Raw genomic sequence first — 12,612 nt, 5'->3', positions numbered from 1 at the left:
CTTTCCGCTTTCTATGCCTATTTCCTCCCACCCCTCTGTGCATCTCTTCTTGACCACTCTCTCTCATACTGAGCCTTATTTATTGTTATTGCAGATTCAGATTCTGTAGTATTGTTCTAATCATAATTTGATAAGCCATGCGATAAGCCATAAAAACAACTTTCCTGTTTGTTAACAAGGTTGTTATATTTTTACGCTCTAACCTACATGTGTCCAAACGTTTCTCACAGTAACACGTAAAAATCTAAAGTAAATCGGTCAAAAACCTTTCACCTTTAAATGTTACAAATTTATTTCTATTGTACATATATTAAAAATAGCTATATAAGAACATGTTTGTACTCGAGTGCAATATTGTTTCAAAATTTCGAATAGATCGGTGAAAAACTTCCAGAGTTTTACGATTTTAAGTAAACAAACATGAGGTTTTTGCTAATGCGGTATTCTCTTTATGTAAAAAGAGGGTTCCTTAAGAGCGTGCAAAAGTTTAACAGTACGTAGAGCATCTTCCACTGAACAATTTGAGGCAGGGAACCTGGGGTGGGAGAAGCCATCGTAAGGAGATAATAAGGATGAAACCACATTACTGTGCACATTTTTATTTATATTAGTTACAGTTAACTGCAAAATACCATCATTGACCCAATGCCATATGAACTGTATCTTATAAAACGTGCTGAAACTGACGGCCATCAACCTTAATGCAAAAATATGCCTGGTATGTTTCGAATCACGTCACAGGCAGCTACATTTCTGGCAACTACACTCCTGGAAATTGAAATAAGAACACCGTGAATTCATTGTCCCAGGAAGGGGAAACTTTATTGACACATTCCTGGGGTCAGATACATCACATGATCACACTGACAGAACCACAGGCACATAGACACAGGCAACAGAGCATGCACAATGTCGGCACTAGTACAGTGTATATCCACCTTTCGCAGCAATGCAGGCTGCTATTCTCCCATGGAGACGATCGTAGAGATGCTGGATGTAGTCCTGTGGAACGGCTTGCCATGCCATTTCCACCTGGCGCCTCAGTTGGACCAGCGTTCGTGCTGGACGTGCAGACCGCGTGAGACGACGCTTCATCCAGTCCTAAACATGCTCAATGGGGGACAGATCCGGAGATCTTGCTGGCCAGGGTAGTTGACTTACACCTTCTAGAGCACGTTGGGTGGCACGGGATACATGCGGACGTGCATTGTCCTGTTGGAACAGCAAGTTCCCTTGCCGGTCTAGGAATGGTAGAACGATGGGTTCGATGACGGTTTGGATGTACCGTGCACTATTCAGTGTCCCCTCGACGATCACCAGTGGTGTACGGCCAGTGTAGGAGATCGCTCCCCACACCATGATGCCGGGTGTTGGCCCTGTGTGCCTCGGTCGTATGCAGTCCTGATTGTGGCGCTCACCTGCACGGCGCCAAACACGCATACGACCATCATTGGCACCAAGGCAGAAGCGACTCTCATCGCTGAAGACGACACGACTCCATTCGTCCCTCCATTCACGCCTGTCGCGACACCACTGGAGGCGGGCTGCACGATGTTGGGGCGTGAGAGGAAGACGGCCTAACGGTGTGCGGGACCGTAGCCCAGCTTCATGGAGACGGTTGCGAATGGTCCTCGCCGATACCCCAGGAGCAACAGTGTCCCTAATTTGCTGGGAAGTGGCGGTGCGGTCCCCTACGGCACTGCGTAGGATCCTACGGTCTTGGCGTGCATCCGTGCGTCGCTGCGGTCCGGTCCCAGGTCGACGGGCACGTGCACCTTCCGCCGACCACTGGCGACAACATCGATGTACTGTGGAGACCTCACGCCCCACGTGTTGAGCAATTCGGCGGTACGTCCACCCGGCCTCCCGCATGCCCACTATACGCCCTCACCCAAAGTCCGTCAACTGCACATACGGTTCACGTCCACGCTGTCGCGGCATGCTACCAGTGTTAAAGACTGCGATGGAGCTCCGTATGCCACGGCAAACTGGCTGACACTGACGGCGGCGGTGCACAAATGCTGCGCAGCTAGCGCCATTCGACGGCCAACACCGCGGTTCCTGGTGTGTCCGCTGTGCCGTGCGTGTGATCATTGCTTGTACAGCCCTCTCGCAGTGTCCGGAGCAAGTATGGTGGGTCTGACACACCGGTGTCAATGTGTTCTGTTTTCCATTTCCAGGAGTGTAATTCCATCTCTATGTCGACTGGGGTCTGGTAAGCAAGTTCAAATGGCTTGAGCACTATGGGACTTAACATCTGAGGTCATCAGTCTCCTAGAACTTAGAACTAATTAAACCTAACTAACCTAAGGATGCCACACACATCCATGCCCGAGGCAGGATTCGAACCTGAGACCGAAGCGGTCGCGAGGTTCCAGACTGAAGCTCCTAGAACCGCTCGGCCACACCGGTCGGCGGTAAGCAAGTGACTTTAGACATCCCCATAGCAAATAATCAGCGGTATTCAGGCCAGGTGACTTCGCAGACCATGGAAATACAGCACTGAGATAGTTTCAGACATCCACACTGAAGTGAAGAGGTACTTCTTCATGTTGTATCCACATCTTCTCACGAACAGCCATCAACTCAGATAGAACTCTACACGAACACGTAAAAGAAACAAAACCTGCATAATGACTTTCTAGAAATCACGCTCGTCCTCCATGTTTCCTTGCAGGAAATAAAGAATTTACATGTAAATAAACAGCACAGTATGTGTAAACTTGTACGTATGTTAGTTGTAAATAAGCTGGAAAACGTTAATGATAGATAAAGTGGTAGACAAGTTTCCTTCCATATCTCCTTCAGCTGGCTTCTCCATCCCCAGGTTCCCTACCTCAAATTGTTCAATCCTGTTACATTTTTTTGCACGCTCTTGCGGAAACACACGGTATATATGGTGCATTGCCTCAGGTAGAAAATAAACTAGGTCAGCAGTCTGATTTGTTACAGAACAAGTTAGAGTGATACCTTGATGAAGGTGCAGGTGATGGTGAGCACGAAGCACAGGGCGGTGGAGACGACAGGCAGGTTGTCCCAGTGTCCCTGCAGGCCGGCCACCTGCCCCACGATGGTGACCACCAGCTGGAGCAGCGACCACCGCGTGTAGACCCAGTAGATCCTGTTGGGCCGCGACGGGGCCCACAGGCCAATGACCACCAGGGCAGCCTTCGAGAGACCTATGTCGACCACCTGTCAGGCAAGCGAACTGTATTCAGTTCAGAGAACCCAACAAATGCTTCCAACCATCAACGATTTTCTCACAGGTCTATTTTGGAGATCCCGAACTACAGGGAGCAACCATTCAGCTATTCTCCAGTCTTTGAAGTTTCTCCTCATTTTCAGGAATACCTTGTAAATGCTGCTAAGACCAGTACGTACTGAGCCATGGTGCACCTTTTCTGGCACACCAGCTCTTTGGCAGGACCATCGATTACCCGGCTGTACTACGATCTTTGCTCCTGTTGTGATCTGGCGGCGGGTATTTGCGGCAGGGGAGTTGGTCGTCGGACTCGCTACGAGGGGCTAGGAGGTGCTTGAGGGGAGAACGGAGCAAACACGCGGGCTCGGGCAGCGGTGGCGCGGCCGGTCTACCTTGCAAGACCGTCGCGAGTTTGAGGTGGGCCTGTCTGATTCTGATGTCAACTTCGGGCGCTGCTCGTCGCATTGCTTTGGGGTCTGTTTTCTCGGAGAGACCCATCCCTCGAAACCATCTCGAACTACGCTCTCCATCGTACGTGTAAGTGGTTTTGGTACCTTCGTTTCTTCAAAAGATTTGCGTTGCAGCGAGTGTGTTTGTTGGTCGGTTGGTTCTAATGTACGCGTTGTCGAAGTAAGAGCAGCAGGAAGAGTCTGTGTGATTGTATGCAGACCAGCAGTTACTATTTGCTTTAAAATCCGCTGGTTGGATGAGTATTAAAAGGCAGATTAGTACGAAGGCGTGCGTGTGATTTTGGGTTTATTGCCATCAAGCGTCGTTCCTGGTATATTGGTGTAAAAAATGTGTTTTTGACCCATTTCTATTGCAGCCACTTATTCTGTTATTAGTAAAACTTGTATTTGGTAAAGCTAGTCATTTATATGTACTTCTTGGTATATGTGAAGTTATTATGGAGACCAGCAGTTACTACTACCTTTAAAATCCGCTGGTTGGATTACTATTAGGAAGCAGTTTAGCACGAAGGAGTACGTGTGATTTTGGGTTTTTGCCATCAAGCGACGTCCCTGGTATATTGCTGCAAAAGAAAAAAAAAATTTTCACCCACTTCTATTGCAACCAGTTATTCTGTTATTAGTAAAACTTATAGTTTCCTTATATATGTGAACTTACTGAATGCACTCACTCAACAGTAATTGGTTTGTGTATTTTATTGTTTATCGATCTCTTAACTTATATTGATTGATGTTTGGTTGGTGTTTGCTGTGTCTCCTGCGGTCTGTTTGTGTTCCAGTTTCTGCGAGTTGGGGTGCGTGGGTGCGGCGCCACGTCCCGCTTCGGTGCACAGAAGCTGTGACGTGCCGTCTAATGGGAAGTGACTCCCGGTTGGGCCCCGGCATTTAGGTGTTGTTTGGACGGCTGGTCTGCTGCTTCCGGTATTTTAAATTAAATCACATTTGCCCAGGGCAGCCTGGGGTCACTGCTCGTTTGATAAACATAACCTATTTCATGTCTATTTCATGTATTTTTTTTTAAGTTTTAAATTTATTGAGTATGAATTGTAATTATAGTCACGTGTTGTGCTGGTTGGGTTTTCGGGGGTTCTAAACCAACTGATGCTTTTCGTAAATCACCTTCATAATGTAAATTATTTTTTTAAAAAAATATGCCATTTCTGTAAATCAGCTTCAAACTGTAATTTGTTTGAAATCTCTGTGGGTCATCTCTTTAAGTCTGTTGGTCATTGTTATCTGCTGTCTTGCTTGAGAAGCAAGATATCTGTAATATTTTATAAAAGATGCACACGTTGATTGTCTCTTACCTGTTTTGAATAAACAATGAATTTAGTAGTTGTTGTTTAAGGAATGACATTACAGGGGCCTTGACTTTCATCCTTAAGTGTACCCCTCATCCCCACTCCCTAAGTTACACGTATGGTTGTCGACATCTTCATTGAACGTTTTTGATACCGCCGTATCGACACTCACACTCGGTGTCTCTTTATGCAGTGATGAGATCTGGGTCCCGTGACGGGAACGCGCTTTGCACGTGAGTGAGAAAATTAACGTGCCAGCACATGCACCGGATGGGGAGAGTGCTGCAGATGTGGACGCCAGTGGAAAGACGCCACATGAGGGCAGTGGGCGGGTAAGGGCAGTATGCTTGTCATTGTATGGGGAAGACATGCTGGAGGAACACACGAGCATTGTCACCGACGGTGTTGTGTCTGGGCACGACCGAACAAGTGTGTGTACAACGATGAGTCAAAACATTATGACCACCTGTTTAATTGCTTATTGCTCCAATTTTCTAACGCAGTACAACAGATATTCTCCTTGGGATAAATTCTAAAAGTCCTTGACAGGATTCCAGAAGTATGTGGCACTAGATGTCTACGCCCAGACCAAGCAGTTCACGCAAATTACGGGATGGTGATTTACGGGCACTCAGCTGGCGCCCAATGTATGTTCCAGTGTGTGCTGGCCATCAATGTGAGTTCACTATAATGCCCCTCGAACCAATGTAGCATGATTCTGACCCTGCAACACGGACAGTTATCCTGCTGGAAGATGTCACGCCCCTAGTTGGGGACACACAGTTATCCTGCTGGAAAATGTCACGCCTCAAGGTGGAGGCATCAAGCATGAAGCGTTGTAGGTGGTTGGCAATAATGTTCACGTAGTTCACTGCTGTCATGATGCCTTCGATTGCCACCACAGATCCCATGGAACCCCAACTCAATGTACCCCACGGTATAATTCTGCTCTCAGTGGCCTGCATTTGTGGCGCGGTGCATGGTTCGTGCAGCAATTTGCCTGGATGACGGCGTGTAAGGACCCAAGCATCGACCTGGTGTAACAAGAAATGTGATTCATTCTGGCGACGCCTTTCTATTGATCCACGGGGAAAACTCAATGATGTTGTGCCCAATGTAGTCATAAATGACGATGTGTTTGGATCAACATAGAAAAACTTATGGGTCGTGTGATCTGGAGCTCCATGTTCAACAAAGGCTTTTGAAGTGTGGCCCGAAACACTAGTACCTGCACCACCATTGTACTCTGTCATCAGGTCTGCCACAGAGCGCTGCCTATCCTGGTTTTCACTGTGTAATATACTCTGACCCCTATTTTCTGTGATGAGACATGGTCGTTCAATATCATACGGCCTGCTCATTATTTCACCATCTTCGAACCACTTTCCGTAATTGCTCACGACAGCAGTAAGCAAACAGCCTACCAGCTTCGCCGTTTCAGAGATTCTCTTTTCCAGTCGCAGCGTCACAACAATGTGGCCTTGGTTGAAAAGCACTTCTACCAGTGGGTTTCTGCGTTTGCGGCGCCTGTCTTCGGTGTAATGAGCGCCCCTTCGTCCCTCTTCCGTTTACATTCTTTCACGTCCCCGCAACATCACCAGGACGCATTCAGCGTGCCTGTTCTCTGTTGTTCAACTACGAGTGCGCCAATACTTATGGTCTTCTGTTTTAGATATCGTGAGCATTCTCGTTACATTATGCTCCGAATTTATTGACAGTCTGGTAACTGCTTATCAGTGACCTCTGGTTGTGAGCCGTAATGCTGAATGACGTTGCCGCCATTGTCCTCGCCCATAGTAAAAGTATGCTGAGCCGAGGTTATAAATTATTGTGGCTTATTAGTGGTTTAGACTCCTAAAGGCAGTTATTTCATGACGTCCACTCACTGGAATTGTTCCTTAAGTATAAGATGCAGCGCTTCTCACCTGCACTCTGACTTCTATGAGTGTTTACTTAAAGAAGGTTAATGATTGTTGCGTCCGCCCCCGGTAGCTGATTGGTCAGCGTGACGCAATGTGAATCCTCTGGGCCCGGGTTCGATTCCCATCTGGGCCGGGGAATTTTCTCCGCCCAGGGACTGGGTGTTGTGCTGTCCTCATCATCATCCTATCATCCTAATCGACTGCAGGTCGCCGAAGTGGCGTCACATTGAAAGACCGGCACCCGGCGAACTGTCTGCCCAACGGGGGGCCCTAGCCATACGATTAAATAAATAAAATGATTATTCTAAGGCAAGTTTTTTTGCCTGTAATCAATTTAATGGCGCGTTATCTTTTGTCTCGTTGGTGACTTTGTTTTTTGGGGTAATTCTATCGTAGTTATTCTGTACCATCCAACAGACAAAAATTACGAACTATAAAAGGTCCGCTAACTTCATCCAGTAGATTTTCACCACATCTCTCTTTTTCCAATACATCGAAAACGAATACTGTCTACATGCCGACATCGAGTGATCCTATTAAATATACAGGTATTTATCCATTGGAGCAGGTGGCCAGTGATCGACATCGCCTGCACAGATCGCAATAAAGTTTCATCGCCTGTACTGCACGAGAAGTCGCTGGAGAGGGTCCCTGTTTCATTGTTTGATATATCGCTATTTTTGCTGTAACACACTTTGTACAGTGCCATACATTTTGTTTTTCTCCGCCATGACTTCGACGTCTGTGTCAAATTTCAAACTGACATTAGCACGTTTGGTCCATTGCCTCCTCAGAAAACTAGACGTCGCACGGTGTAAATCATGTTGGTGCTGATGATGCCACAACACACCCACACACTAGGTGATTGAAATAAAAGACAGTCACAACATAAGGAAACTGGAAGAGTTTTGAGGCAATGTGGAGCGTTTCCAAACTGCTGTCCAAAGGTGACTGACGACCTCTACGTTTAAACTCATCATTCGCAGTGACAGGACAGCTGATGGCGCTTTGTTGTGATTGACTGATTCCTCATATTTCTGCCATGCACACTATCAATGTTTCGGTGTTAGCCATCCCCGGAATGTATTGCCTCCTCCACCAAGACTCTTTCTCAATATCAAACGATGTCAGTCAATCATTATGTGGTAATCAACAGCGTACCAGTGGACTGTTGGGATGGAAAATACATCGTCGATGTACTGTAATAATAAGCATCATAGTTGATACTGCGATCAGTTTTAGCAATTTTATCGTAATTTCAACACCGACCAATGACACGGCAACATGCTTACCAATTTCTGTATCATCGCTAAACACCCCCTCCACTACTTCGTGAGTACCATCGCGAATGTAAGTAGATAACTGTGCAGTACGTTCATTCATTGTTAATTCTCGAACACATACACCGAAGTATACCAGACAGCAATCTACATATCTCCAGCACTTCGATCATAGTACGTAACTTACGATCTTTCTCTATGTGGATGGTAGTCAGAGGGCATTCTTGCATTCTTAGGATAAAGTTAAGAGACCGAAAGATCTCCTCGCATTGTCTTTGGGCAACGCTCTCTGCATCCGACCAGAAGTAGACCGCTACATTCCACGTTCCGTGTAGGAACAGTGCAAACCGAGGCTGTAACTGCTGCTCTGCACCAATTTAAGACCACAAGATTTCTCCAGATGCGCGAATGTCGAAGAGGTTAGCACCCCTTATCGGTGTACAGTAGATATCAAACTGTCGTGATGATATAATAGGCGGTTAAGAACGAGAAACAGGTGGTTTTTATGCATGATGGAGCTCCAGACGGATGGAGTTTGTTGCGTTTTACGTAAATCAACTGCGCTATCGATTCTAAAGTATTGTTCTGGTCTGGGGTGATTACCAAGAAGGCGCTGGTAAGAGAACATAAACACATGCACTCCTAAGGCTACAATGTTCTGGACTTAAAACACGCTATAATGTTAGATGGTTGCGGTTTCCGACCTATTAGTCATATGGAATGTAACGCTGTTACTGTCCCAATGTAAGAAATATATTTCCAGCGCATGACATAACCCTCCTTGCCGGTTTCTCTACGATGGTGTTAAACTGTAATACGAAAAACTACTTCCTTCAATCGTCGATTCCTTGTGATACACGTACAATATAGCTTTTTTTGGGTTTATAGCTCCCCACTATTCACATCCGATGACAGTTCAGAAATTATACTAAGCTCGTATCCGTCCTAAATAAAATGACCGCTAGTAACGGAGAATGCCTCTTACAAAGAAAGGGACAAACGCATAGCAGCATTGTTTGACATGTGAAATTAATTCCGTTCCACCACTAACTCCATAAGCACGGCATCTGTCAAGCAGATGTATACACGGAGATAGTAATACCTCACAAACACCTGTCGCTAACTTAGAATCAACGTAGTTATGAAACTGAAGACTCGATTTTATGCCCAAGATGCGGCAGGGGAATGGAGTACGTCGCATAAATATTAGTTTGTCTTGAGGAATGTGTAGAAACACGATGGAAGTCGTCTGATGACGAGAAGTTTTCTGTTAACAATCGCAAGTAGACTGTGCTCTGAGCCACACAAAGAACACACAGTTGTATGTGAGTCGAAAGCAGGTTATGTCACACAACTGGTGCATCCCGACAGAACAACAGAAAAAAATGGTCAAATGACCTGCAACAAAATGTTCCTCTCTCTCTATAACGCATTATCAGTCTATCATTAAATCCTACCTCATTGCAACTGCATCTCAACCGATCACTCCATCCGCTCTCTGTCATCCTTTAACGCAGATGCAAGTATGTTTAGAGGCAGATGGTTCCTTTTTTTTCCAAGAAAGCATGAAAGACAGCTGTCAACACGCGTGGACCACTATTATCTCAATAGACATACAGTAGAATGTTGCCTCAATGAAAAATAAAGATTATATCGCCGGTTCACGGTGCTTCCATCTCGCCGTTTTCCCGTATTCATCTTGCTGTCGTATACTCGTTCCCACGTACAAGAATTGTCCAGCACCAATCAGAAGACATGCAAGTACTCACTCAATTTCCCTTCAAGTCAGTGCGAGCTGTTTATTATTCTGGTTCTTTCTCCCTATTAGGCCAACAAAGAAGATGATTTTATGTAGATGAAGGACGGCTCATCGCAGGTATGAGAGTGATATTTTGGGTTGTCTGTAGAGGGGCTGACGTATTGCGCGTAAGCGGAAGTTATTGAAAGAACACAGGACGATCATAAGGTGAGACCGGAGAACGTTTATCGAAGATGCAAACTGAAAAGGTGTATTGTGCGGAGAAATTCAAGTAATACTTTGTCGTAGTGGTTTCATGATTAAAAAAGAGCGTGTCTTCTGCTGTTAATGGTCTGGTCGTTCAACAGTAAAATACCATTAAACGTACAAAAGTAAAATACCAAAAGCTACAGAAGAAAAAGAGGCGATAATGGAAAACAGATGACGGCGACAACCGATTGGGGACATCGAGTGCAGCACCCTCCTCGAAATGGGAGGCTGACGTCAATAAAATGGAGTTAAATAGGGCATCTTAATAATTTCAACTAATTGTATCTGTGTGGATAATAGAATGCATACACTACTAAACCAGTAAAGCGCATACTATCTATCCACTTGCATGCTTACCAACCGAGTACTAAAAACACTAAGCAACACTAACACTAACCTGTGTGAAAGTCATGTTGCAAAAAAATATTCAACCGATCATTTTCAAGAATTGTGACAGGAACATTATAAGAATTTTAACATTTTTTTATGATTTTTGCTAAAGATTTTTAAAATTGATAATCTAGGAACGATATTTAATGTCGAAATTTACGTCATTTGTCTTTATTGTAAGTAATTTTGCTCTTAATTCACAATCAGAGTTCATTTTTCAATTGCAAATGTCATTTATGTAAATATAAAGAAGATTTTCTAGCATTAGTCATAAGCTGTAGATTAAGATTCGATATTCCGTTTGTGCAGATAACTGTCGCGCCGCCGGTAGGCGCCGCCAGGACACAAGAGAGTAGCGAAGGGTCCACCACTGTGTGGAGAGGCAACGGCGGGGCCCGATGGCATGCCGCCGCCAACAGGAAGCTGAGTCCAGGCTTAAAAGAAAGCAAAGGTGGAGGAGGCAGCCTAGGAGCAGCCTTCGAGAGGCCCCATGGGACCGCTTAACAGCAATGGTGATGGCCGCACGGCGTATGTTGCGGACCTTGTGTGAAGAAGCAGGCTCCTACGGGAGGTCGTCAAACCGGCCGGTCAAGACCAAACGCCACGTAGGAGATCGACTCTGCGGACTGTAGGGGGAGAGACGTGCACAAGACGAGACAATCTGCAAGTCAGATGGTACCTCACATGGGCAAGTCTCACTGCTCCCCCCGACGCCCTATCATGGGCAGCAACCCATTAGGCGTCTACAGCAGTCACAGCCACAAACAGTAGCGTCAAGACAGTGTACTTGCACCAGAAGGGGCACCAGCTCCACCTGCGGCCGAGCAACCACCACACCCGCACCAGCTACAACCACAAACAGAAGCATCGTGTTCTGGTACCATGCAATACATCAGCCTCATCTGCAGTTGAGCAACTGCCATACATGCATCACTGCAAAGCAGCATGCGCTCTTACGGTAGTGCAGAAGCTCCACACAGACTTGAATTCATGTATGAACTTCTACCTCAAAGTCAGCAGTACAGTGTCATGAGTCAAAGCCCATTCTCAGATTACAGTTCCTCCCCAATTCAAAATACAGTGTTTCCCCTGTTCAAAATACAGTGGTCTTCCTGTGAAATTTAGTGCACCCCTGTCAAAAAGTAACGTCAGTTCTTTCAAAACAGTTGTAGTGCCCACGAACAAAAAATAAAGTGATTTCGGTATGTCTTTTAATAACGGTTTGCATTTTTACTATGTTCTGAGTACATGTTTTACATTCCTGTAATATTTCTTGTTTTTATTATCAAATGGTGTCTTTGTTTATTGATTTATTTACACGTCAAGTTCCTTAGGACCAAATTGAGGAGCAAATCTCCAACGTCATGGAACGTGTCAGTACATGAAATTACAACATAAAAGTAATAACAGATAAAAATAAAATGTTATGAATCCGAAAAAGTCAGTCCGTAAGTTTAGGTAAACGCAATCATCAATACAATAAGAATCAACTTAATTTTTCGAGGAACTCCTCGACAGAATAGAAGGAGTGAGCTATTAGGAAACTCTTTTTCGATTTGAAAATGCATGGATTACTGCTAAGATTTTTAAATTCGAGTGCTAGCTTATTGAAAATGTATGCAGCAGTATATTGCACACCTTTCTGAATCAGAGTTAAGGAAGTCCGATCCAAATGCAGGTTTGATTTCTGCCAAGTATTAACTGAGTGAAAGCTGCTTATTCTTGGGAATAAGCTAATTGTTAACAAGAAATGACAGTGAGGAATATATATATATATATATTGAGAAGCCAATGTCAAAATACCCAGACTCGTGAACAGGGGTCGACAAGAGGTTCGTGCACTTACACCACTTGTTGCCCGAACTGCCCGTTTCTGAGCCAAAAATATCATTTTTGAATGGGAAGAGTTACCCCAGAATAAAATACAGTACGGCATAAACGAATGAAAATAAGCAAAGTAGACTAATTTTCGTGTCGAACGATCACTCACTTCAGATACCGTTAGAACAGTAAAAGTGGCAGCTTTGAACAAGATCCTG

At 45.1% G+C, this 12,612-nt stretch overlaps 1 protein-coding gene across 1 annotated transcript in view; it reads right to left on the bottom strand.

The window, feature by feature from the left end:
* The window catches only part of LOC126204084 (uncharacterized), a 33,133-nt gene extending 21,692 nt beyond the window's left edge, over positions 1-11,441 (bottom strand). The window contains exons 1-2 of the mRNA XM_049938503.1: positions 11,361-11,441; positions 2,971-3,192 (exon numbers count right to left, since the gene is read on the bottom strand). Of these exons, the coding sequence (XP_049794460.1) occupies positions 2,971-3,192; positions 11,361-11,441 (303 nt within the window). The remainder of the gene's footprint in view (positions 1-2,970; positions 3,193-11,360) is intronic.
* Between the last annotated feature and the right edge of the window lie 1,171 nt (positions 11,442-12,612).

Source organism: Schistocerca nitens, chromosome 9 (assembly GCF_023898315.1).
Source record: "Schistocerca nitens isolate TAMUIC-IGC-003100 chromosome 9, iqSchNite1.1, whole genome shotgun sequence".
Taxonomy (NCBI): Eukaryota; Metazoa; Arthropoda; class Insecta; order Orthoptera; family Acrididae; genus Schistocerca; species Schistocerca nitens.
Note: the sequence above shows the minus strand (reverse complement) of the source record. Positions and strands in the feature narration are given on the sequence as shown.